At 53.9% G+C, this 27,500-nt stretch overlaps 2 protein-coding genes across 2 annotated transcripts in view; one reads left to right on the forward strand and one right to left on the reverse strand.

The window, feature by feature from the left end:
* vars2 (valyl-tRNA synthetase 2, mitochondrial) overlaps positions 1–7,488 on the forward strand; it is a 29,367-nt gene extending 21,879 nt beyond the window's left edge. Inside the window, 7 exon segments of the mRNA XM_055631852.1 lie at positions 1,356–1,508; positions 2,123–2,287; positions 2,289–2,333; positions 4,666–4,777; positions 4,913–5,085; positions 5,707–5,856; positions 6,832–7,488. Coding sequence (XP_055487827.1) covers positions 1,356–1,508; positions 2,123–2,287; positions 2,289–2,333; positions 4,666–4,777; positions 4,913–5,085; positions 5,707–5,856; positions 6,832–6,909 — 876 coding nt within the window. The 3' untranslated portion in view covers positions 6,910–7,488.
* Positions 7,489–16,953: 9,465 nt separating this feature from the next.
* Positions 16,954–27,500, reverse strand: part of mgat1b (alpha-1,3-mannosyl-glycoprotein 2-beta-N-acetylglucosaminyltransferase b) — a 43,972-nt gene continuing 33,425 nt past the window's right edge. Inside the window, 3 exon segments of the mRNA XM_055631847.1 lie at positions 16,954–17,509; positions 19,224–19,735; positions 19,737–20,145. Coding sequence (XP_055487822.1) covers positions 16,990–17,509; positions 19,224–19,735; positions 19,737–20,051 — 1,347 coding nt within the window. The 5' untranslated portion in view covers positions 20,052–20,145 and the 3' untranslated portion in view covers positions 16,954–16,989.

Here is a 27,500-nt window from a genome sequence, read left to right on the forward strand (position 1 = left end):
GAGAGAGTGAGAGAGATGGTAGAGAGAGGGGGGGGGGGAGAGAGAGGGGGGGGGGTTGGATAGAGTGGATGTGGAGAGGATGTTTCCACCAGTGGGAGAGTCTAGGACTAGAGGGCACAGCCTCGGAATACGAGGATGTGCCTTTAGAAAGGAGAGGAGGAGGAATTTCTTTAATCAGAGGGTGGTGAATCTGTGGAATTATTTGCTACAGACGGCTGTGGAGTCCAAGTCAGTGGATATATTCAAGGCAGAGGGAGATAGATTGTTGATTAGTACGGGTGTCAGAGGTTATGGGGAGAAAACAGGAGAATGGGGTTAGGAGGGTGAGATAGATCAGCCATGATTGAATGTGGGAGTAGACTTGATGGGCCGAATGGCCTAACTGTACTCCTGTCACTTATGATGTTATGGTGGGACGGTGAACGATGCTGGGGGGGAACAAGGTGGGGGGTGGGTGTCAGTGTCCAGGGGTCCAGCATAGTGAGGAGGAGGGGGTCAAAACTGGGGGGCATCTCTCCAAGATGTCTCTGCTTTGGGGAGGGGTCTAAGGGGGAGACATCAGTGGTGTAGGTGTCTGTGGGGAGAGGGGGTCTGTGAGGGGGGGGCTGCAGGAGAGGGGGCCGTGGATGTTGTTTTCCTGTGGACTGTTTCCTGCTCCCACACCCCAGTCAGGTGCCAGACCTTTACACCAAGCCAAGTAACCTGCAAACCTGTACGTCTTTGGAATGTGACAGGAATCTGGAGAATCTGGAGAAAACCCACGTGGGTCACGGGGAGAACATACAAACTCCGTACAGACAGCACCCGTAGTCGGGATCCAACCCGGGTCTCTGGCACTGTGAGGCAGCAACTCTACCGCTGCCCCACCGTGCTGCTGGGTTTTGGCCACGTTCAGTGGTGCTGGCCAAGGCCTGTGGTTTATATGTGGGTTAACGGGCCTGTGGTTTAGATCTGGGCCTGTGCTTGTGTTGTGGGCCTGTGGTTTAGACCTGGGCCTGTGGTTTAGGACTGTGCTTGTGTTGTGGGCTTGTGGTTTAGGTCTGCGCTTGTGTTGTGGGCCTATGGTTAGGTGTGGGCTAAGGTTGGGCCTGTGGTTTAAGCCTGTGGCCTGGACCTTTGGTTTAGATCTGGGTCAGGTCTGGGCCTGTGGTTTAGATGTGGGCTAAGGTTGGGCCTATGGCCTGGGTCTATGGTTTAGGTCTGGACCTGTGCTCTGGGCCTGTGGTTTATTCTGGGTCAGGTCTGGGCCTGTGTTGTGGGATGGGGTTGTGTGCAGGGGCCAGTGGTCTGGGGCCTTGGTTGCGGGCTGGGTTGGGCTGGAGCCTGAGCCTACACTAACCGCGCTGTCCCTCCAGGTGAGGCCGGAGGCTGCCATTGATCGCTGGGCCCTGGGCTGTCTGCAAGGTGCGGTTGGGGCCTGTGAACGAGGTTTCCTCCAGAAGGACATGTCCATGGTCACCACCGCTGCCCGGCACTACTGGCAACACCAGCTGTGTGACGTCTACCTGGTACACCACCGACCCCACCGTCTCCCTTTCTCACTGTCTCCCCGTCTCACCGTCTCCCCATTCCACCGTCTGCTCATCTCCCCGTCCCACCTTCTGCCCGTCCCCACGTCCCCCGACTGCTCGTCCCCCGTCCCACCATCCCCTCTCCACATCTCTCTCTCCCCCTGACTCTTTCTCTCCCCTTGACCATCTTTCTTTCACTCCCTCCTGTTGCAGGAGTGTCTGAAGGGGGTGTTACGGGAGCTGGTGAGCCCTTCACCCCTCTCTCCCCCCCACCCCTCTCTTTCCCTCTGAATGGCTCCCCCTCCCCCTTTCCCTCCCTCCATCCCTCCGTCCCTCCGCCTCCCTCTCTCCCACCTCTCTCCCCTCTCCCCCCTCTCTCCCCTCTCCCCTCTCCCCCTTTCTCCTCTCTCCCTCCCTCCCCCTCCTCTCCCCTCTCCCCCCTCTCTCCCCTCTCTCTCTCCTCTCTTCCCCTCTCTTCCCCCTCTCTCCCTCCCCTCTCTCTCTCTCTCTCCCCCACTCTCTCTCTCTCTCTCTCTCTCTCTTCCCCCTCTCTCCCTCTCTCTCTCTCTCCCTCTCTCTCTCTCTCTCTCTCTCTCTCTCCCCCGCTGCAGGAGTGTGTGAAGGCTGTGTTGCAGGGGTCTGTACGGGGAGATGCAGAGATGGGGGTCCAGGTGCTGCTGCTGTGTGTAGAGGGGGGCCTTCGCCTCCTCGCCCCCATCATGCCCTTCCTCACCGAGGAGCTGTGGCAGCGACTGCCCCCCACCCCCCCACAAACTCTACCCCAGCATCTCCATCACACCCTACCCCTCCCTCACTCACACGGTACGGGGGGACCGGGGGGTGTGAATGGGAGGATGTACGGGGATGGTGGGGGGGGGGGGGGGGGGGGGGGTGGAGAGGCAAAAAGATTTGGGTAGTGGGGGGGAAAGGAGGGGGGGAGTGTAATCAGTACAGGTCTCGAGGGTTACGGGGAGAAGGCATGAGAATGGGGTTGAGAGGGTGAGGTAGGTAGATGAGCCATGATTGAATGGCGTTGATGGGCCGAATGGCCTAATTCGGCTCCGAGAACGTACAAAATGATGAACCTTTCACCAGCATCTGCAGTTCCTTGTGTCTCAGTCCACACGCCCGCCACTCTCTGTGTGAAATAGTAGCCCCACAGGTTTATTTTCTGTTAATTAGTTTGTTGTCGCGTGTACCGAGGTACAGTGAAAAGCGATTTTGTTGCTTGCTAACCAGTCAGCAGAAAGCTGATACATGATTACAATCGAGCTGCCCACAGTGTACAGATACAGGATAAAGGGAATAACGTTTAGTGCAAGTTAAAGTCCGATTAAAGATAGTCCGAGGGTCTCCAATGAGGTAGATGGGAGGACAGGACCGCTATCTAGTTGGTGATAGGATGGTTCAATTGCCTGATAACAGCTGGGAAGAAACTGTCCCTGAATATGGAGGTGTGCTGTACCTCTTGCCTGATGGGAGAGGGGAGAAGAGGGAGTGACCAGGGTGCGACTGGTCCTTGATGATGCTGCTGGCCTTGCCGAGGCAGCGTGAGGTGTAGATGGAGTCAATGGAAGGGAGGTTGCTTTTTGTGTAATGGTCAGGGCTATGTCCACAATTTGCTGCAATTTCCTGTGGTCCTGGGTGGAGCTGTTCCCAAACCAAGCTGTGAGAATGGTCCTCGTGTGTAGGAAGGAACTGCAGATGCCGGTTTAAACCGAAGATAGATCACAAAATGTTGGAGTAACTCAGCGGGACAGGCAGCATCTCTGGAGAGAAGGAATAATGGGCGATGTTTTGGGTCGAGATCCTTCTCCTTTATTATGCTGGTTCCTGTTAAATCTTCCCCCCTCACTGTAACCCTACGTCCTCTGATCATAGACTCCTCTACCCTAGATTGTGACCTATCAACTTATCTGTGCCCCTCAAGATTATACAAATCTTTGTTACATCACCCCTAAGTCTGATACACCAGCCTCTAATGGAATATAGACCAGTACAGCACAGGTACAGGTCCTTCGGCCCACAAACATAGAAACAAAGAAAATAGGTGCAGGAGTAGGCCATTCGGCCTTTCGAGCCTGCACCGCCATTCAACATGATCATGGCTGATCATCCAAAATCAGTACCCCGTTCTGCATTCAGCTCCCCATATCCCTTGATTCCATTAGCTCTAACAGCTAAATCCAACTCTCTGGAAAACATACAGCAAATTGGCCTCCACTGCCATCTGTGGCTAAGAATTCCACAGATTCACAACTGTGAAATAGTTTTTCCTCATTTCAGTCCTAAATGGCCGGCCCCTTATTCTTAAACTGTGGCTCCTGGTTCTGGACTCCCCCCAACATCGGGAACATTTTTCCTGCATCTAGCCTGTCCAATCCCTTAATAATTTAATATGTTTCGACAAGATGCCCACTCATCCTTCTAAATTCCAGTGAATACAAGCCCTATCGACCCTTTCTTTCATCATGTCAGACCCGCCATCCCGGGAATTGACCTGGTGAACCTACTCTGCACTCCCTCAATAGCAATAATATCCTTCCTCAAACTAAGTGACCAAAACTGCACATAATACACCAGGTGTGGTCTCACCAGGGCACTATACAACTGCAGTAGGACATCCTTGCACCTAAACTCAAATCCTCTTGCGATGTCTGTGTTGAACAGAGGGAGAGATAAACCAGCCATGATTGAATGACGCAGTAGGCCTGATGGGCCGAATGGCCTAATTCTGCTCCTATCACTTACAGACACCATGGCAAGATCATCTCCCATCTGCACATTTTCCATACCCCTCTAATTCCCAGCTTGTTCATGTCCCGATCCACAAGCCCCTTCTGAGGGCGGAGGTGGAGAATGGACAAGGTAGTGAGAGAGGGTAGAGAGAGGTGAGGAAGGGGAGGGATTTGGGGTGAGGGGGCAGAGGAGAGGGTGTGAAAGGAGGGGGGTGAGGGGGGGGGGGGGTTAGGGAAAGGGGAGGAGGGGATGGGGAAGGGATTGGGGTTGAGGGGAGGGATGGGGGGACGGGTGGGGAGGGCAGATGAGGGAAAGGGAAGAGAGGAGGAGAGGGTGAAGGGGAAGGGGTGGGAGAGAGGGATGAGAGGAAGGTGGGGAGTGGTCACCGTGGTAACACACCCTCTCTCCCCCACAGCCGGACTGGAGTTCTCAGGAGGTGGAGTTGGACTTTGAGTTGGTGCAGGAGGTGGTGCGAGCGGTGAGGGGGGTGAGAGCGGAGTACAGGCTCACCCGGGAAAAACCCCACAGTGAGTGAGGGGGTGGAGACTGGGGGGGAGGAAGGGCGGAGACGGATGGGGGAGAGATGGAGGGAGGGGGTGAGGAGGGTGTTCTGGACCACACTGCCCAAACTCACCCCTATCTTCCCTCCCTCCCACCTACAGTGTTTGTCTCCGGTCCCCCCGAGATTTCCACCCGTCTGCAGCCCTTCCTGGGGCCCCTGCAGACCCTGTCCCGGGCGGGGGGAGTGGAGCTGCTCCCCCCGGGGGAGGGGCCACCCCCGGGGACCGTCCAAGCCGTCGTCACCCACACCTGCCGGGTCCACCTGATGCTGCAGGTACGTAGGGGAGGGGGGTTGAGATTGGGTGAGGAGGGAGGAGAGGATGGAGAAGGGGAGGGAGGTTGAGATTGGTGAGGTGGAGGAGAGAGGGGAGGGAGGACATTGGGAGAGATGGGAGAGGGATTGAGATTGGGAGATGGGAGAAAGGGGGGAAGGAAGTTGGAAGAGAGAATTTTTGCTATCTCCTCCAATCAGTCCCAGAAAAAAAGGAAGTGCTGGAGTAACTCAGCGGGACATGCAGCGTTTCTGGAGAGAAGGAATGGATGACGTTTCGGGTCGAGACCCTTCTTCAGATTGAGAGCCAGCGGAAAGGGAGATACATAGATAAGGAAGTGTAAGGCGTGAATATAGATCTAAGGGCGCGGAGATCACGGACCATGTGGTATATTGTTAGTTGGGAGAAGGCAACAACAAAACAAACAGATAATATGTGGTCGGTGACAGACGGGTGGGAGAACTGGGAAGGGGGAGGGATGGAGAGAGAGGGAAAGCCCTCTCGCCACAGTGACCTCTGCCCTCTGCTGGCAGTGACCCCCAGGGCGGTCTTGACCCTGGGAGGGAGCAGGCACAGGTTTGTGGGTGACCCCATGCCCCCGGTGACCCTTGTCCTGTCCCCAGGGTGGTGTTGACACCCAGACGGAGCGGGCACGTCTAGCCGATCAGCGCCGGCGTCTGGAGGCGGAGCTGGCGACCGCAGAGGGTCGGAGCCGCGGTGACGGGTTCACCGAGAAGGTTCCGGAGAAAGTGAGGAGCAAACAGAACAACAAGGTGAGTGAGGGGGGGAGGGGGGAGGGAATGGGGGGGTGCAGGAGCGTGCGAGGGGAGAAGCGGGGGGCCGAGTTGGGAGGAAAGGAAGTGGTTGGAGAGGGAGGAGGAATGAAGGGCCTGTCCCACTTAGGTGATTTTTCAGCGGACTGGAACGGCGACTGTCAGAGTGGAACACACACACACACACACACACACACACACACACACACACGCACCACACACACACACACACACACGTCGCAAAGGCGGGGGCCAGGGAAAGCGGGGGAGCGCTGTCTGAAATTCATATGATGCAAAGCCAAGGTGATACAGACGCACACCATGATGAACAGGAAGGTTAAGACTGCTAGCACTGCATACGGCGAGTCCTTTTAAAAAGGGGGGAGAAGGAGTGGAGACACTTTTAAGAAGACAGACAACTTATAATAAGCCAGAGATACACAGCTGTGAAGTTCGGCGGACATTTAACATTACCGGTCGGTTATCCTTGGTTCTGAAAACTTGTGCTTACGTTTTTTCCCCCCAATGGGCCAATGGAAATGCCCGGTCAGCAAAGGCGATGAACTAAAACGACCTTGACTACCCATAACTACATGGCGACCCCACTACAACTCCACCTACGACTACAGGATTCATGATTTTCTCCATGCCGACCAATTGTTGGTCGCAGAAGAATATTCAACATGTTGAAAAATTTGTGGCGACCATACTGAGGCCCCGACTAGTTCCCAGAATGTGGGAATTCCTTGCCACCATGAAGGAGACTCACCAGCGACCATGTGGCGATCATGAGGCGATCGCATAGTCTCCTGCACTCGCCTAAAAAGTGCGACAGGCCCTTGGGTGTATTACGGGAAGAGAGGGAGGGCTGGTGTGCGGGGGGGGGGGGGGGGAAGGGTAGGGATGGAGGGGTGGTTAGGGAGGGATATGGAGGGTGAGGGGAGACACCACCACTGATTCCACTCTCTCCCACAGATGTCGAAACTGAGGGCTCAGCTGGAGTGGATCAGTGAGGCCGAGCGGGGGCTGGGGGAGCCCAGAGACCGATCCTGAGCCCAGTTTTCCCCCCTCCCTCCTCACCCATACTGCCCCTTCCTTCCCCGTTCCTGCCCTCTCTCCCTCAGTGCCTCCGCCTCCGCCCAGTAGAGTTGCTGCCTCACAGCGCCAGGGACCCGGGTTCGATCCTGACTACGGGTGCTGTCTGTACGAAGTTTGTATGTTTTCCCCGTGAACTGCATGGGTTTTCTCCGGGTGCTCCGGTTTCCTCCCACACTCCAAAGTCGTGCAGGTTTGCAGGCTAAATTGGCCTCGGCAAAAAATTGTAAATTGTCCCTGGTGTGTGTGGGTTAATGTTAATGTGAAGGGATCGCAGGTCGGCACGAACTTGGTGGGCTGAAGGGCCTGTTTCTGCACTGTCTCTCTAAACTAAACTAAACAAATGATTACTTCTTCCCAATCAATCTGTGCCGTTCTACAAGTAGATAAATGCTGTCCCGCAGACTGTCAATAACACAGTAGCCCCTCATTACAACAGACCACGGGAAGGGGGGGGTGGAGGATGGTGAGTGTTATTGATTGTAACGTACAGTATTTCATGTGCACGATACGATAAAAACGTTATTCATCACCGGAGGGAAATTGGTCTGCCTACAATCACAACACCCAGGTACACGAAAGACTTGAAAATAAAAGTGCAAGCAAAAAGAAAATGTGTGCACAGCGCCTTAACTGGAACAAATGAACAAACAAACAGACTTAGCCGCTGGGCAGAGGTTTGCAAACTAGAGTGCCTCCCCCCCCCTCCCCCACACGGGGTCCCCCCCCCCCCCCCCCCGACGCCCCTCACGGCAGTCCCCATTATCTTCGCCGCCCTCGCCTCTCGCATCCCATTGCCGCCGAGGCTCCCATCGCCGCCACTGCTGAGGCTCCTTCGACCCTGACCGGCTTCGCCATGGGCCATGGTCCCCTGAGGCCGCGTTCCAGTCGTCAGTTGGCGCCGCTGGATGGATCGGGCCTGCGCGGCTTCCCGGGGACCCCAGCAATAAACTTCTGGCTGAGCAAATAACCATCGCTAAGACATTAAATTAAAGGACTTACCTGCCCTGTGCTACAAAGTTCCAGGGTTGTGATACTGCAAAGGTAGGCACAAAATGCTGGAACAACTCAGCGGGACAGACAGCATCTCTGGAGAGAAGGAATTTGGTGAGGTTTCGTGTTGAGACCCTTCTTCAGACGTCAATACGGGCGGTGGGGAGACGGAGGGGGTGGGTCGACTGGGAGGGGGGATGGGGGGAGACTGTGTGGGGATGAAGACATGAGGAGCCAGCGGTGAAGTTCAGCAGGTTTGTCCACCACAACCAAAGTCCTTGTTAATGAAATGTGTAGGAATGTAGGTACCTGCAGATGCTGGTTTACACCGTAGACACAAAACGCTGGAGTAACTCTTTGGGACAGGCAGCATCTCTGGAGAGAAGCAATGGGTGATGTTTTAGGTCCGAAGAAGGGCCTCGGATAGTCAAGTCGGGTCTATTCGTCACATACACATACGACATGTTCAGTGAAATGAAAAGTGGCAATGCTCGCGGACTTTGTGCAAAAAACAAACAACCAAACAGAATGGAACAGAATCACATATTCTTTTACATATTAAATATAGTGGGTGGAAGGGAAGAGGGTGGTTCACAAGTTATAGTAGAATTAGGTCATATGGCCCATCGAGTCCACTCCGCCATTCAATCATGGCTGATTTCTGCCTCCTAATTCCATTCTCCTGCTTTCTCCCCCATAACCCTTGACACACATTCTAATCAATAATTTGTCTATCTCTGCCTTAAAAATATCCATTGACTTGGCCTCCACAGCCCTCTGTGGCAATGAGTTCCACAGATTTAACTACCCTCTAAAGAAGTTCCTCCTCACCTTTCTAAAACAGTGGTCTGTAATTTTGAGGCTGTGCCCTCTGGTCCTGGACTCTCCCACAAATGAAAATATCCTTTCCACATCCATGCTATCTCTGCCTTTCATTATTTTGTGTGTTTTAAAGAGGTGCCCCCTCGTTCTTCTAAACTCCAGCGGGTACAGGCCCAGTGCCGTCAAACGTTCACCATAGGTTAACCCACTCATTCTTGCAAACCTCCTCTGGACCCTCTCCAAAGCCTGCACATCCTTCCTCAAATTTGCTCACAGTGCTCCAAATGCGGCCTAACCATTGCCTTCAAGGGTTCCACGCCCATAGTCATTAAGTCTTACAGCTTGGAAACAGGCCCTTTAGCATATGAGAGGGGTTAGTGTGTGTGTGAGGGGGGGGGTCATGCCACAACGGGAACCCATCAGCTGGGACTGCTCAGTTGAGGGTTAAGGGTGAGTGGTGGAATATTGCATTCGGCCAAGAGGTCCCACATCGTCTAGTATACTTATAAAAGTCATGTCTTGTTTCTATGTGTGTGTGATTGTATTTTCGCCAAAACGGTACACAATACCGCAAACATTTTTGCAGAACATTACTCAGCTTTTATCTGTCCTCGATGTAATAAGTTTCCTTCAAATTTGATGTTATATTTCACGTTATTGATATTTAAAGGCTTAAAAAAGCTAACTGAGAATAACTGCCTGTGAGGGAGATTCTTCCAGCAGCTTCCAGTGATGATGTCACAATGGCAGCTCACATTCGTCCACTCACAATGGGATCTCATTTACATAAGCCGCCCCGTGAAGATTTTGAAAAACTGGAAATGGCATCACAGTTGGATCTCTGCTGCCAATACGCAAGCTATGAGAGTGTTTTTACATTGGTGTAAGGAGAGGGACGTAGTGGGGGAGATTTAAACATTTTAAAGTGACATTTAAAGCTGGATTTCTTCAAATCTGCACTGGCAGTTAGGCAGTTCACACCATCATCTCTCCCACCATCACACTTCCCCCGGCACACACATCCCCCCTATCACACCGCAAGTTTCAATGGTCACCCCTCGTTCTGAACTCCAGCGAGTGCAGGCCCCGTGTTGCCAGGCGCTCATTGTACATTAACCCAGACGGACGGGAGGGAAAGCTTTTACACCCTTTCTCCTGCACGGATGCTGCCTGACTGGCTGAGTTTCCTCCAGCAGTTTGGCGTTGTGCTTTGCTCTGCTTCTCAACATCTTCAATAAACTCGCTGTGAAAGTGTTTCAAATCCTTCCCCACATCCATCGCCACTAACCCTCCCTCCACCCGACTCAGCCCAATCACTCCCGATGATCAGATACAAGAAGTTGGTTAGACTTGGTCATAGAGATAGTGTGGAAACAGGCCCTTCGGCCCAACTTGCCCGCACCTGCCAACATGTCCCAGCGAACTTGTCCCACCTGCCTGCACTGACTTTAGTTCAGCATTCAATACAATCATCCCTCAGCACTTGGTAACCAAATTGGGTTGATTGGGCATCAGCACCCCCTTGTGTAACTGGCTACTGGACTTCCTCACTGACAGACCCCAGTCAGTGCAGGTTGGAAACAACACCTCCAACATCATCTCTCTGAGCACCGGTTCCCCTCAGGGCTGTGTCCCGAGTCCACTGCTGTTTACCCTGGTGACCCACGACTGTTGTGCCAGGTTTAGTACAAACCACATCATGAAGTACGCAGATGACACAACAGTGGTGGGCCTTATCCGGGACGACACTAAACTGGCTTACAGGGAGGACGTGAAACAACTGGTGGACTGGTGCAACACCAACAATCTGATCCTGAATGTTGACAAAACAAAGGAGGTCATCGTTGACTTCAGGAGAAACCGTCACAGTCACACAACCACTACACATCAATGACATCGATGTGGAGTTGGTCAGTAGCACTAAGTTCCTGGGGGTGCAGATCACAAACAATCTGGCCTGGTCACAAAACATCACATCATTAGTTAAGAGAGCGCAGCAGCGTTTGCACTTTCTGCGCCAGATGAGAAGAGCTCACCTCTCCCATCCCGTCCTCACCACTTTCTACAGGGGCACCATAGAGAGTATTCTGACCAGCTGCATCAGTCTGGTTTGGAGACTGCAAAGCCTCCGATGGGAAGTCCATGCAGAGAGTGGTGAGGACGGCTGAAAAAAATCATCGGGACTTCTCTTCCTTCAATCCGGGACATTGCGTGCAAACGCTGCCTGTCCAAGGCCAACAGCATTATAAAAGACCCCACACGTCTCCATCATGGACTGTTCACTCTGCTGTCAGACTCTTGAATTACATACAATGTGCTGCCACTATAACTTTTTCTACTTTATCTTTTTATCTATTTCATCCTTTTGTCATTTTATGTTGCACGGTGAGCCAGATGCAACGAGATTTCGTTTAGACTTGCATTGGTGTATTTTTGAATGACAATAAAGTCTTTGAATGATTCTGAACCTTCTGAATGTTGTAGTCGGCAGGGCAGTACTCTGCATATCGCCAACTTGGACAATTTTACTTTTTGTTTTATCAAGCCAATTAACCTACAAACCTGCACTTGCCTCAGACCTCTCCCCATGTCTGCTGCTACTTGGTGACTTAAATATTCACATGGACTCCCCCACCTGCAAGCTCGCATCTGAATTCGCCTTTTTACTTGACAACTTCTCTCTCACTCAGAACGTCACCTTTCCCACCCATGACAAAGGTCACATCCTTGACCTGGTCTGCTCCACAAATCAACCGGTACTCGACCTCCATCCTTGCCTCTTCCCCCTCTCTGATCATAAGCTTATACGGTTCACCATCCCTTCTCCGACACCTCGCCCCCGCTTCCTCCGAGAAATCACCTTCCGTAATCTAAAATCCATTGATCCCCACCATCTCTCTGACCTGCTCTCCACCACTCTCCCCCTGGACTCAACCCCCATCTCACCTGATGATCTCACAAACCATCTCAACTCCACCTTGTCTACCTCCCTCAACACTCTGGCCCCCCTCAAAACAAGAACCGTAACTTTCAACACATCTTCACCCTGGTACACACCTGCACTTCGTAAACTGAAACAGACTGGTCGCCGACTTGAACGACTCACAAAGAAATCATCTCTCACAGTCCACCTTGAAGCTTACAAACTCCACCTCACTGACTACAAAGATGCCCTCATTGCTGCAAAATCTGCCTACCTCTCCTCCATATTCACCGATCCTTGCCTAAACCACAGAACCCTCTTCTCCACAGTGGGCAACCTCCTCAAGCCTCGAGCCAACACTCTCCCTACCTCTACTCCGGATCTCTGCAACTCATTCCTCCACTTTTTTGCTGATAAAATCAGCACCATCTATCAATCTTTATCCCCTGTACCCGACTCCCCAGCATCTACTCCACCACCTACCAAGGCCCCTCCTTTCAACATCTCCACTGACCTCCTTACCCCTCCTCCACACTGCTTCCTCTCCCAGTTTGACCTGGTCACCCCTACTGAAATCTCCAAACTCATCAGCTCTTCCACACCCACTACCTGCTCCCTCGACCCTCTCCCCACTCCCCTGTTGAAGTCCTGCCTCCCCGTTCTCTGCCCCAACCTCACTAATCTCTTCAACTCCTCATTGTCCCAAGGAATTGTCCCCTCCTCTTTCAAAACTGCTGCTGTCACACCAATCTTAAAGAAACCTGGTCTTGATCCCTCCTCTCTCATTAACTACCGCCCAATCTCAAACCTCCCCTTTCTTTCAAAAACCCTGGAGCGTATCGTTGCGTCGCAACTTCATTCCCACCTCCTTGCGTATAACCTACTTGAACCCCTCCAATCTGGCTTTCGCCCCCTCCATAGCACAGAAACTGCTCTCCTCAAAGTCCTCAACGACCTCCTCACCTCTGCTGACACTGGTTCCCTCAACATCCTCATCCTCCTCGACCTGAGCGCAGCCTTCGATACAGTGAACCATAACATCCTGCTCACCAGACTCAAAGACCTCGGCATTGAAGGCTCTGCACTCAGCTGGCTCCGTTCCTACCTTTCCAACAGATCCCACTTCATCTCTCTCCACAACCACACCTCTGCTACAGCCACAGTCACTCAAGGCGTTCCCCAAGGCTCCGTACTCGGCCCCCTCCTCTTCATCATCTACATCCTCCCCCTTGGTCAGATACTCCGCCACTTCAACCTGGACTTCCACTGTTACGCCGATGACACCCAGATCTACCTCGGCACCAAATCCCCCCACAACCCCCCCCTCTCCCATATCAACTCCTGTTTGTCAGCTATAAAAACCTGGATGCAACATAACTTCCTCAAACTCAACAGCGATAAGACAGAATTCCTCCTCATAGGCTCCAAAGCCACTCAGCAAAATCAATAACCCCACTCTCACCATCGACGGCACCACTGTCTCCCCATCTCCCCAGGCCCGCAACCTTAGCGTGATCTTTGATTCCACCCTCTCCCTTGAGCCTCACATCCACCATGTCATTAAAACCTCCTTCTTTCATCTCCACAACATCGCCAAACTCAGACCCTCTCTCACACCTCCCGCTGCTGAAAGACTCATCCATGCCTTCATCTCCTCCCGACTGGACTACTGCAACTCACTTCTCCTTGGCATCAGCTCCACCTACATCAACCGACTCCAACTGGTCCAGAACGCAGCCGCCCGACTCATCACCCACACCAAATCCTGGCATCACATCACTCCAGTCCTCAAACAACTTCACTGGCTTCCCATCTCCCACCGGATCACCTACAAAATCCTGATCCTCACCTACAAAGCCCTCCACCATCTGGCCCCCCCATATCTCACTGACCTCCTCTCCCCCTACCAACCCTCACGGTCCCTCAGATCCACATCAGCCGGTCTCCTCTCCATCCACAAATCCAACCTCCGCAGTTTTGGGGACAGAGCCTTCTCCAGGGCAGCTCCCAGGCTCTGGAACTCCCTCCCCCAACTGATCCGCAATTCCGTGTCCCTCACCATCTTCCAGTCCCGCCTCAAGACCCATCTCTTCACCTCTGCCTATCCTTAGCCCCACGTCCCCCTCCCTTTTCATCTGTGCTTGAATTGCCTCGTATTGTGTTTTGAATTGAATTCTGTCTTTACTTTGTGTACTAGTCATGTCTCTACTATTTATTTCATTCCGCTTACATGTTTTTTCTCTACCTGCTAAATTTTTGTAAGGTGTCCTTGAGACTCTTGAAAGGCGCCCATAAATAAAATTTATTATTATTATTAATACGTCTTTGGAGTGTGGGAGGAAACCGAAGATCTTGGGGAAAACCCACGGGGAGGGCGTACAAACTCCGCACAGACAGCACCCGTAGTCAGGATCGAACCTGGGTCTCTGGCGCTGTAAGGCAGCAACTCTACCGCTGCGCCACCGTGACTGCCCTGATTGATCGATTAAATCCTTGGATAACACACTGGGAGACAAAGAAATGAATCTGATTGAAACTCGGCAGAATCGATGTCAAACATATAAACTCCTGCGTTTAATTTGATCAGAGCGAACCCGTTATCAGCTTTGCCGGGCAGAAACCTCCTCTGGCGAGAAATAAAATCACATTGTACAAATGCCCCCACCTTTCAGAAAGAGGTGCGGTGGGAGTTAATTAGATAGATACAGTGGGGGGGTTATTTACATGGGATGCCGCCCCACTTGTGCAACAAGCGGATATTGGCAACGCTTCAGCGGGTGTTCGCTTCCACAGTTTTAATCATTTTAGAAAAAAAACGAAAGCTGGAAATGCATACAGAGAGGGGGAGGGTCGGGAGAGTGGCCTCCTGGCCTTCCTGGCCTGCCATTGCCTCTTCATTGCGATTCAGTACTCCTGTTCATTTCTCACAGTCCCATCCAACTCTATAACCAGGAGCGGGCGAGTATTGTGGACGAGGAGATCCATCTGTTCCAGGTCTCACCCTCTCCCCCCCCCCCCACCATCTCCACCACCCACCCCCCCTGCTCTCTAATCCTAACCCAGTCTGGTTCCCAGCCGAGCTTCGCTGATCCGATATATATCTGTGGATTTGTTTATTCGTTCGTGTACAAAAATAAGAAAGGAATCACAGCGAGCTTCAGTTCCTGCTGGGGAGACAGCTGCAGGTTTGGGTGTCGGTGGGAAGAGGTTCTTGCCCGGAGCACTGTGGATCTTTTCAGACCCCTGGAACCGTCTCGACGCTGGTCTGTCCCGGGTTTGGACAGGCGAGGCTTGCATCAATCTCCCTCCCAAGGTAGCGCTGGGTAGACGGGGCCTGTATCCAATCTACTTCACATGTAACAGGCGGGGAGCGACCAGGGGATTGAGGACACTGTGGCTTGTATCAATGTCCCACCAGTGTAGGACCGGACTTGCATCAATCTCCCTGCTTTGTAACAGGCAAGGTCTGTGTCAATGAGACCAGGTTTGGGACACTGTTTGTATCAATGTCCTTCCCATTTAACAGGCGGGGCGAGAGAGAGAGGCCAGAGTTAGACACATGGTGTATGTTTCAATCTCTCCCCCCAGTGCAGGTTTAGATAGATGGGGCCTGTATCAATCTGCTTCACATGTAACAGGTGGAAGAGGAGCAGAGACCAGGAGATTGGGACACGTGGAGTTTGTGTGTGGGGGGGGGGGGGGGGGGGGGGGAGACAGGGGATGTAGGGAAGAACAGGGAGTGCAGAGAGAGGAGGGATCGCGGGGAAAGAAGGTGCAGAGGGAAGTCTGGAGACGGGGAGAGGTGGGACGGATAATAGAGAGGAGGGATCCAGGAAGACATTGGGTGGGGAGAGGAGACTGGAGTAGGGGTGGAGATGGGGCCAGGGAGACATTCAAGTCCACGGGTATCACTGACAGCCGGCCCAAGCTGCTCTGTGCCGTCTGTCTGACAATCAGCCGTCTCGTGTCTTGACTCTTCCTGCCGTCTAGTCTACCCACCGCAGTCTACACCCCCCCCCCCCCCACACAGCCGCCTGGCTTGGTGTGGGGTCTAGACCGAGAGGGTTCTGTCTGAGCACGGCCCTGGTGTCTGACCCCCCTCACACTCTCTCCACCCCTACTCCAGCCCCGGGTTTGGACAGGCGAGGCTTGAATCAATCTCCCTCCCAAGGTAGCGCTGGGTAGACGGGGCCTGGATCCAATCTACTTCACATGTAACAGGCAGGGAGCGACCAGGGGATTGCGGACACTGTGGCTTGTATCAATGTCCTTCCCATTTAATCAAATCCCAGGGGCGGCCGCCCGCATTGTGTTTCATCTTCACTCTCACCAGTGGGAGAGGAGGGAGAGGGAGGGGGGGGGGGGGGGATGGGGGGGGGGGGGGGGGGGGGGGGGGGGGGGGGGGGGGGGGGAGGGGGGGGGGGGGGGGGGGGGGGGGCGGGGGGGTGGGGGGGGGGGGGCTAACTCCAGCTGGGGTCGTACTTGCTCCAGTCTCTGGGGGAGGGGGGGAGGGGGGGGGTGTGGGGTGTGGAGGGGGGGGTGGGGTGTGGGGGGGATGTGGATGGGGGGGATGGGGAGTGGGGGTGTGGAGGGGGATGGGGAGGGGGGGTGAGAGGGAGGGGGAGAGGGGTGTGGGGAGAGGGGTGAGGGGGGGGCTAACTCCAGCTGGGGTCGTACCCACTCCAGTCTCTGGGGATGGGGAGGGGGATGGGGCAGGGGGGGGGGGGTGTGGATGGGGGGGATGGGGAGTGGGGGTGGGGGGGGGGACTAACTCCAGCTGGGGTCGTACCCGCTCCAGTCTCTGGGGTAGGGGAGGAGGGGATGAGGGAGGGGGGGTGGAGGATGGGGGAGGGGGGTGTGGAGGGGGGGGGGGAGGATGTGGGGGTGAGATTATGAGGGAAAAGGGGGGGGGAGGGAAGGGGGGGGGGAGAGAGGAGAAGGGGGTGGGGAGGGGGGGGGGGCCAGGGAGGGGGATGGGGGGAGGGGGGGGAGGGGTGCTGGGGAGGGGGGGGGCTAACTCCAGATGGGGTCGTACCCACTCCAGTCTCTGGGGGAGGGGAGGGGGATGGGGAGGGGGGGGGGGGGATGGGGAGGGGGGTGGGGGGGGCGGATGGGGGGGATGGGGGGGGGGGGTGTGGGGATGGGGGGGGATGGGGAGGGGGGTGGGTCTGGAGGGGGGGGGGTTAAACTCCAGCTGGGGTCGTACCCACTCCAGTCTCTGGGGGAGGGAAGGGGGATGGGGAGAGTGGGGTGTGGGAGGGGGAGGGGGGTGTGGGGAGAGGGGTGTGTGGAGGGGGGGGCTAACTCCAGCTGGGGTCGTACCCGCTCCAGTCTCTGGGGGGTGCCAGATAGACCCTACGCCCACGGTACATGAAGGTGACCACGCCCCTGTATCCGGATCGGGGAACGCCGGACTTGAGGTCGTCCATGACTCCCAGGGCCTTGGCAAAGGCTTTGAATGTGTCCCTGGAGGAGTACTGCACCCGCACCTCCCCCAGCTCCATCCTGTCATTGTGCTGCAGCTCATCCACCCGCAGGGCGGGCACCCCGTACACACGGGCCTCCCAGGCCACGTCGTACCGCTCCTTGCTCAGGTAGCCCAGCTCCAGGCTGCTGAAAGGCACAAAGCGCTCGTTGAGTTTGATGAACTTGAGGTGCTGGTCGAAGAACTGGCCGTTGCTCACCCCCTTGCGGCCGAAGGTGATGGTGCGGGACACCTCGGGACGCACGCACGAGCGGTCTCGACGCTGGGATGGGTTCCGCATCCAGTCATCCCAGAACGCTCCCGGCCACCCAGGCTCCAGCTCCTCCCATGTGTCCCTGCACAAGAGACGGCAGCCACATTACACAACAGCAATATTATAGCAGTATTATATACAGTAAACCCCCGCTATAACAGACCACAGTGTGGGGGGGGGGGGGGGGGGGAGTTAGACAAAAATGCTACCTCATCTATTGCATCCACTGCTCTAGGTGTCAGCTGCTCTACATCGGTGACACCAAGCGCAGGCTTGGCGATCGCTTCACCCAACACCTCCGCACAGTTCGCATGAACCAACCTGATCTCCCGGTGGCTCAGCACTTCAACTCCCCCTCCCATTCCCAATCCCAATCCGACCTTTCTGTCCTGGGCCTCCTCCATGGCCAGAGTGAGTCCCACCGCAAATTGGGGGAGCAGCACCTCATATTCCTCTTGGGCAGTTTACACCCCAACGGGATCCTCCAATTTCAGGTAGTCCTTGCTTTCTCTCTCCTTTCCCCCACCCCCCACCTCCCACATCAGTCTGAAGAAGGGTCTCCACCCGAAACGTCACCCATTCCTTTGCTCCACAGATGCTGCCTCACCCGCTGAGTTTCTCCAGCATTTCTGTCCACCTTCGATTTTTCCAGCATCTGCAGTTCCTTCTTAAACATAGTGAGGGGGAGTGGAGTGTGTTATTGACAACCGTCCACTTGACACTGGGGAGGGGGAGGGGGCAGTGAGGGGGGGGGTGACATTGGGGAGGGGGAGGGGGGCAGTGAGGGGTGACACTGGGGAGGGGGGGAGGGGCAGTGAGGGGTGGGGGGTGACACTGGGGAGGGGGAGGGGCAGTGAGGGGTGGGGGTGTGGGTGACACTGAAGGGGGGGCAGTGAGGGTGGGGGTGACACTGGGGAGGGGGAGGGGCAGTGAGGGGTGGGGGGTGACACTGGGGAGGGGGGAGGGGGGCAGTGAGGGTGGGGGTGACACTGGGGAGGGGGAGGGGCAGTGAGGGGTGGGGGTGACACTGGGGAGGGGGGGGCAGTGAGGGTGGGGGTGACACTGGGGAGGGGGGAGGGGCAGTGAGGGGTGGGGGTGACACTGGGGAGGGGGCAGTGAGAGGTGGGGGGTGACACTGGGGAGGGGGAGGGAGTGAGGGGGTGGGGGTGACACTGGGGAGGGGGGGCAGTGAGGGGTGGGGGGTGACACTGGGGAGGGGGAGGGGCAGTGAGAGGTGGGGGGGTGACACTGGGGAGGGGGAGGGGCAGTGAGGGGTGGGGGGTGACACTGGGGAGGGGGAGGGGGCAGTGAGGGGTGACACTGGGGAGGGGGAGGGGGGGCAGGGAGGGGTGGGGGACACAGGGGGGGAGGGGGAGGGGAGAGGGGGGGGGTGACACTGGGGAGGGGGGAGTGAGGGTGGGGGGTGACACTGGGGGGGGAGGGGCAGTGAGGGGAGGGGGGAGTGAGGGGTGACCCACACGGGGAGCGAGGGGAGGGGGAGTGGAGGGGTGGGTGTCACACTGGGGGAGGGGGAAGTGAGGGAGGAGGGGGTGGGGGTCACACTGGGGGGAGTGAGGGCAGTGAAGGGTGGGGGGAGTAAAGGGGTGACACTGTGGAGGGGGGGGGGAGTGAGACAAGTGAGGGGTGGAGTGACCATAGAGAGGGGGTGGGGGGGGGGGGGGTGGGCAGTGAGGGGTGGAGTGACCATAGAGAGGTGGGTGGGCAGTGAGGGGTGGTGACCATAGAGAGGTGGGTGGGCAGTGAGGGGTGGTGACCATAGAGAGGTGGGTCAGTACCTGAGCAGCATCCAGCCGAGCCCCGGGAAGAAGTCTGTGCGGTAGAGGGCCTGTGGGCGCTGAGTGTCCACCATGGCCTCCTTGCCGTTGTCGTTCCAGGCCGAGGCGCACCAGAGGGTGGGGTCGGCGCGCAGCACGGGCAAGAGGCCGCGGAAATACTCGAAGAAGTCCGGCGCCACCTCCAGGTCGTCCTCCACCACCACGGCGGCAGTGTAACGCAGCGAGCGGAACACCTGGTTGAGGGCCCAGCGGTAGTGGCGGGAGATACGGTAGTAGCCCTGGAACTTGCGGTGCTCGGGCGGCATCCGGGGCTCGCTCAGGTCGGGCTGCCGCAGGTGCAGCACCCGGTCCCCGTACGAGGCGATCACCCTGGCCGTCTCCTCGTGCCCGCAGTCCTGGCTCACCACGATGGGGTACAGCTCCTTGGAGGGCCGGTGCTGCAGGAGCTTGTCCAGGCACCGTCTAATTGTGGGCCGGTCGCAGCCGATCACCAGCACCGGCAACACCGTGTCCCGGGGAGGGGGGAGGGGTGGGGGGAGGGTGGGGTGCGACCTGCCCCTTCCCCTGCACCCTCCCCTGCACCCTCCCACGCCCCCACAGTCTCTGCTGCTCCTGGATCTGCTGCAGCAGCCGCTTCTGCTCCTCCAGCTCCTGCTCCACCTCCTCGGCCACCTTGACCACGTCGCGGGACAGCTGCTCGGCGTCCAGCACCCCCTCCCCGCCCCCGCCGCCCGACGGGGGGCGGCCCAGCAGGAAGAAGAGCAGCACCAGGTTCCAGGCTATGAAGAGCAGCACCCCCCACAGGACGGGGTTACTGCGGCGCAGCATGGTGTCACCCCCCCACCCCCCCCCCCACCGGTCCGCCACTCCGCTGTGTTCCACCCCAAACCACCGTCAGGCCAGCTCCATCCACCTCCACCTGCTGGGAGACACAGACACAGACAGACAGGGTCAGGCACATTCTTGGTTAGGGTTTGGATCAAATATTGCTAATTTTCAGAATAGGTCATCTATGACTAAACAGAAATTAACAATTGAATATAAAGCACATTCACAAAAAAGACGGGTCCTCTGCTCCATACTTATAGCACTTGACTTTAGTGCAGTCCTTGGTTGCTTGGTCCTCCAAGGGACTTAAGCCAGAAACATAGAAAATAGGTGCAGTAGTAGGCCCTTCGAGCCTGCACCATTCGCCATTCAATATGATCATGGCTGATCATCCAACTCAGTATCCCATACTTCTCTCCATACCCCCTGATCCCTTTAGCCACAAGGGCCACATCTAACTCCTTCTTAAATATAGCCAATGAACTGTGGCCTCAACTACCTTCTGTGGCAGAGAATTCCACAGATTCACCACTCTCTGTGTGAATTTTTTTTTTCTCATCTCGGTCCTAAAAGATTTCCCCCTTATCCTTAAACTGTGACCCCTTGTTCTGGACTTCCCCAACATCGGGAACAATCTTCCTGCATCTAGCCTGTCCAACCCCTTAAGAATTTTGTAAGGTTCTATAAGGGTGCAGACAGGGTGCAGGGTAAGAAAGGGTTTTTGGGAATAAAGAGCTACCTTAAATTTAGTTGCGTCTGGTTGGGTAACTATGGTAGGGTGAAGGTGCAACCACAACTGTTCCTTCCCACACCGTTCAGTGATGGATGGGAGGGGTGGGAGAAGAGTGGAAGAGGAAGTGTCTCAGCCTCATAATTAAAAGGGCAGAGTCAGCAAGTATGCAGGGAATGCTTCAATGAAGAGACAGGGAGGCGGCAAACTTGGCCTCGAGGCTGGGCTTGGAGAATCCTGGCAATCAGAGGTCAAAGGCAATTAGTAGACAGAGCTTGCTTAATAAGAGCAAGGATGTCTCAAAACTGCTGACAGTTAAAATAAAACTGTCACCTTGAGTCAACAGACATAAAATTAGCTGCCAAACAAGCTGGCGGAATGCGTTTGGTTGTTAGATCTACGCGGATGTAATCAAAGACTTGCCAGTAAGTCATAGAGATATTTTTTCGCCCCAGCCTGAATACTTCTGTTGTCACCAGCTGTGTTTCTATTGCTGTGTAATTGCCTGCCTTAAATCCACCGGTGTCTATCAGCAATTGTACACCTCATGTTCACCAGCACAAAATGCTGGAGTAACTCAGCGGGACAGGCAGCGTCTCTGGAGAGAAGGAATGGGTGTCGTTTCGGGTCGAGGCTCTTCCTCAGACTTGGTGTGTGGGAAAGAGTTCGTTCAAGTTCAAGTGAGTTTATTGTCATGTGTCCCTGATAGGACAATGAAATTCTTGCTTTGCTTCAGCACACAGAACATAGTAGGCATTTACTACAAAACAGATCAATGTGTCCATATACCATAATATAAATATATACACACATGAATAAATAAACTGATAAAGTGCAAATAGCAGAAAGTGGTTATTAATAATCAGAGTTTTGTCCGAGCCAGGTTTAATAGCCTGATGGCTGTGTGGAAGTAGCTATTCCTGAACCTGGTTGTTGCAGTCTTCAGGCTCCTGTACCTTCTACCTGAAGGTAGCAGGGAGATGAGTGTGTGGCCAGGATGGTGTGGGTCCTTGATGATGCTGCCAGCCTTTTTGAGGCAGCGACTGCGATAAATCCCCTCGATGGAAGGAAGGTCAGAGCCGATGATGGACTGGGCAGTGTTTACTACTTTTTGTAGTCTTTTCCTCTCCAGGGCATTCAAGTTGCCGAAGCAAGCCACGATGCAACCGGTCAGCATGCTCTCTACTGTGCAGGGAAGAACTGCAGATGCTGGTTTAAACCGTAGACACAAAATGCTGGAATACAGAACTAGGGGCCACACACATTCTTAGAATAAAGGGCAGGCCATTTAAGACTGAGGTGAGAAAAATACTTTTTCGCCCAGAGAGTTGTGAATTTGTGGAATTCCCTGCCACAGAGGGCAGTGGAGGCCAAATCACTGGATGGATTTTAGAGAGAGTTAGATAGAGCTCTAGGGGCTAGTGGAGTCAAGGGATATGGGGAGAAGGCAGGGTTATTGATTTGGGACGATCAGCCATGATCACAATGAATGGCGGTGCTGGGTCGAAGGGCCGATTGGCCTCCTCCTGCACCTATTTTCTGTGTTAACTCAGCGGGACAGGCAGCATCTCTGCAGAGAAGGAATGGGTGTTTTTTCGGGTCGAGACCCTTCTTCAGTCTCCACCAGAAACGTCACCCATTTCTTCTCTCCAGAGATGCTGCCTGTCCCGCTGAATTACTGCAGCATTTTGTGTCTCTCCAACTATATACTTTCCCTCACACTTGCTTGGATTGAACTCTATCTGCCATTTCTTGGCCCATTTTAGTTTGGTTTATTGTCACCTGTACTGAGGTACAATGAAAAGCTTTGTTGCATGCTAACCCGTCGGCAGAAAAACAATACATGATAACAAATGATCCATTTACAGTGTACAGATACATGATAAGGGGATAACGTTTAGTGCAAGGTGAAGCCAGCAAAGCCCGATCACGGATAGTCCGAGGGTCACCAAAGAGGTAGATAGTAGTTCAGCACTGTGGTGGGATGGTTCAGTTGCCTGATAACAGCTGGGAAGAAATAGTCCCTGAATCTGGAGGTGTGTGCTTTCACACTTCTGTACCTTTTGCCTGATGGGAGAGGGGAGAAGAGGGAGTGGCCGGGGTGCGTCTGGTCCTTGATGATGCTGCTGGCCTTGCCGAGGCAGCGTGAGGTATAAATGGAGTCAATGGGAGGGATGTTTAAGAAAGAACTGCACATGCTGGAAAAATCGAAGGTCGGACAAAAATGCTGGAGTTACGCAGCGGGTGAGGCAACATCTATGGAGCGTAGGAACAGATGACATTTCGGGTTTGAAGAAGGGTCTCGACCCGAAACGTCACCTATTCCTTCGCTCCATAGATGCTGCGTCACCAGCTGAGTTCCTCCAGCATTTTTGTCTACCTTCGATAGAAGGGAGGTTGGGTTGTGTGATGGTCAGGGCTGCGTCCACAATTGGGTGCAATTTCTTGTGGTCTTGGATGGAGCTGTTCCCAAACCAAGCTGTGATGCATCCGTAGCTGACCTATTTCCAGCTGAGTAATTGACAGCCTTACAATACCAGCAATCTTGGTGTCGTCTGCAAACTCACGAACCAACCCATCTATATTTACATACAGTTTCTCCAGCTTTTTTGTGTAACTTGTATTTACATACAAGTCGTCGACATACAAGATAACTTAAAAAACAAAACTTAAAACTGTGTACTGGGGATGAAAGCCAAAGAAAATAGAAATGTCACATCGATCAATCCAAAGGATGATTGCACGGCAAATTACACGAATCTTCGTTTAATTTAGTTTAGAGATACAGTGAGGAAACAGACCCATCGTCCACTGAGTCCACACATACCAGGGATCGCCGTACACTAACACTATCCTACACACACTAGAGACAAGTTACAATTTTACTGAAGACAATTAACCTACAAACCTGTATGTCTTTGGAGTGTGGGAGGGAATTGGGAGCCACGCGGTCACGGGGAGAACGTGCAAACTCCGTACAGACAGCACCTGCAGTCCAGATCGAACCCGGGTCCCTAGCGCTGTGAGGCTTGTACTCGCTAGAATTTAGAAGATTGAGGGGGGATCTTATAGAAACTTACAAAATTCTTAAGGGGTTGGACAGGCTAGATGCAGGAAGATTATTCCTGATGTTGGGGAAGTCCAGGACAAGGGGTCATAGTTTAAGGATAAGGGGGAAATCCTTTAAGACCGAGTTGAGAAGAACATTTTTCACACAGAGAGTGGTGAATCTGTGGAATTCTCTGCCACAGAAGGTAGTTGAGGCCACAGTTCATTGGCTATATTTAAGAGGGAGTTAGATGTGGCCCTTGTGGCTAAAGGGATCAGGGGGTACGGAGAGAAGGCAGGTACAGGGTACTGCGTTGGATGATCAGCCATGATCATATTGGATGGCGGTGCAGGCTCGAGGGGCCAAATGACCTCTACTCCTGCACCTATTTTCTATGTATCTATATGATTGCACTTACTTCTAATAAAATAATATTTTAAAAAAACTTAAAAAAATAAAAAAAACTATGGGAAAATTGCAGAATGAATTACAGGGATCTAAGCTGGGACATCTGTTGTTTCAGGTATATATTATTCTGAGGCTGAGCCCTCTTGTCCTAGACTCTCTCACCGGTGGAAACATCCTCTCCACATCCTTATAATGGCCAATTGAGTGGTGTTTAATATGTCATGTATGCAACTACACAGGGAACTGATCCTGAGTCTATTGAACATTGGAAAATTATCACCAATGCATCCACGATTTCTAGAGCCACTTCCTTAAGTTCCCTGGGATGCAGACCATCAGGCCCTGGGGATTTATCAGCCTTCAGTCCCATCAGTCTACCCAACACCCATTTCCTGCCTAATGTGGATTTCCTGCAGTTCCTCCGTCACCCCAGATCCTCTGGCCACCACCATATCAGGATAGTGGCTGATCATCCAGAATCAGTACCCCGTTCCTGCTTTCTCCCCATTTCCCTTGATTCCATTAGCCCCAAGAGCTAAAACCAACTCTCTCTTGAATACATCCAGTGAATTGGCCTCCACTGCATTCTGTGGCAGATTATTCCACAGAATCACAACGCTCTGGGTGAAAAAGTTATTCCTCATCTCAGTTCTAAATAGCCGACCCCTTATTCTAAAACTGTGACCCCTGGTTCTGGATTCCCCCCCCCCCCCCCCCCCCCCCTCCCTAACATCGGGAACACTTTTCCTGCATCTAGCCTGTACAGTCCCTTAATTTTTTTTTCTGTAGCACTGATGACTTTTGTGTGATTTTCTTTTAATCTTCTCAAGAAACCACAGCGAAGTGCAAAAGCCCCCCCCTTCACCAGGCCTCCCAGGAACTGGCCTCTGGCTAATCACAGCTGGTTCCCATCATTTTCTAAAGCCGACTTCTCTCCTCCTAAGGTCTGGCCAGCTGTTTGCTTTGCTTTCTCTACAACGCCTGACTCACCCGACTACTACAGTGGGCAGCGTGGAATGTTTCAGGGACGCGACTCTCTGTAGTACGTTGGCCATTTCAGTGTCGTGGCGGGGAGAGCTGATGCCTCAGCGTGCCAGAGACCCCGGGTTCACTTCATGACCCCGGGTACTGCTGTAGATGGGGGTCAGTGGTGTGGCGTCTGGGCTGTGTGACTCTACATCTGCAGAGACCCGGGTTCGATACTGACGATGGCTGCTGTCTGTACGAATGTTGTACCCTCTCCCTGTGACCACAAGGGTTTACTCCAGATTCCTCCCACACTCGGCTACAGGCTTCGGTAAAAACTGTAAACCGTTCCTAGTACGTAGGATAATTCTACTGTGTGGGATAATCATTGTCGGAGCGGACTCGCTGGGCTTGTTTCTGAGCTGTATCTCTAGCATCTAAAGTAAAGGAAAAGGAAATGTGCTGGAGGAACTCAGAGGGTCAGGCAGTCTCAGGAATGTGTCATGATTTGGGTTGAGACCCCTCTTTGTCTGAAGAAGATGCTTTGTCTGCAGATGACACAAAGCTGGGTGGCAGTGTGAACTGTGAGGAGGATGCTATGAGAATGCAGGGGGACTTGGACAGGTTGGGTGAGTGGGCAGATGCATGGCAGATGCAGTTTAATGAGAATAAATGTGAGGTTATCCACTTTGGTAGCAAAAAGAGGAAGGTAGATTACTGTCTAAATGGTGTCAAGTTGGGAAAAGGGGAAGTACAACGGGATCTGGGGGTCCTTGTTCATCAGTCCACGAAAGTAAGCATGCAGGTACAGCAGGCAGTGAAGAAAGCAAATGGCATGTTGGCCTTTATAACAAGAGGAGTCGAGTATAGGAGCAAGGAGGTCCTTCTGCAGTTGTACAGAGCCCTAGTGAGATCACACCTGGAGTATTGTGTGCAGTTTTGGTCCCCTAATTTGAGGAAGGACATTCTTGCTATTGAGGGAGTGCAGCGTAGGTTTACAAGGTTAATTCACGGGATGGCGGGACTGTCATATGCTGAGAGAATGGAACGGCTGGGCTTGTACACTCTGGAGTTTAGAAGGAAGGGAGGGGATCTTATTGACATATATAAGATTGTTAAGGGTTTAGACAAGCTAGAGGCAGGAAATTAACCTGGTGAACCTAAGCTGCACTCCCTCAATAGCAAGGGTCCCAACCAACACGATTAATACTGCAGATGCAGCTTTAAACCAAAGAGTGACACAAAAAGCTGGAGTACCTCAGCGGGTCAGGTAGCATCTCGGGAGAACACAAATTGGTGGCATTTAGGGTCTAGTCGAGTCCGAAAAAGGGTCTCGACCCAAAATGCCACCTATTCCTTTTCTCCAGAGATGCTGCCTGTCCCGCTGAGTTACTCCGGCAGTTTGCGTCGATTAAACTATGGTCATTATTGTTGTTGGGATCATTCTCTACGCATATGGGGCTCTGACATTGCATTCATCACCACGGGGACGACAGCTCTCAAACTATTTGCTGTGAATTCCTGAAAAGGTGCAGAGGTGAAACGCACACCTTCAGATTTTGAGGCAGTTGCTTCCCAGCTGTTATCAGGCAACTGAATCTTCCCACCGACAACTGAACTACCATCCACCTCACTGGTGACCCTCGGACTATCTTTGATCAGGCATTACTGGCTTCACCTTGCACTAAACCTCATTCCCTTATCATGTATCTGTACACTGCGAATGGCCCGATTGTAATCAGGGGTTATCCTTATGCTGAAGATAGACACAAAACGCTGGAGTTATTCAGCGGGACATGGTGCAGCTCTGGAAGAATAGGGTCGCCAACTGTCCCGTATTAGCCGGGACATCCCGTATATTGGGCTAAATTGGTTTTGCCCTTGCCCCATATTTGACTGCTGCTACTCGGATCGAGGGGACTGTCGGGTCAGAGCGCTGCGTCCGGCCCCGCCCCACCCGTCCCGACGTAGTGCAGCCCGTGGAGTGCAGCAGCAGCAGCAGCAGCAGCAGCTGCAGTGCCTCGCCCGTGGCCCCGTCGGTCGGTCGACAGCCCGGTCAGCTGTCCGACCTTCCGACCTTCGCTTACCGCCAACACCACCACCCCCCCTCTTTCTCACGGCCGATCATCGGTTCACGAGTTGGACGGGGCGCTGGGCTGTGCGGGCGGCCCCCGGGCCAAAACTCCTCAGCTGGCCCCGCTGGCTGGGCTTTGTGTACAGTCCAGTCCAGCACTCGGGGCCAACTCATCATTCACCCAGCCACCGCCCAGTCGGTCAACGAATTGCCGTCGGGAAT

The sequence above is a fragment of the Leucoraja erinacea genome, unplaced genomic scaffold (genome assembly GCF_028641065.1).
Source record: "Leucoraja erinacea ecotype New England unplaced genomic scaffold, Leri_hhj_1 Leri_93S, whole genome shotgun sequence".
Lineage (NCBI taxonomy): Eukaryota > Metazoa > Chordata > Chondrichthyes > Rajiformes > Rajidae > Leucoraja > Leucoraja erinaceus.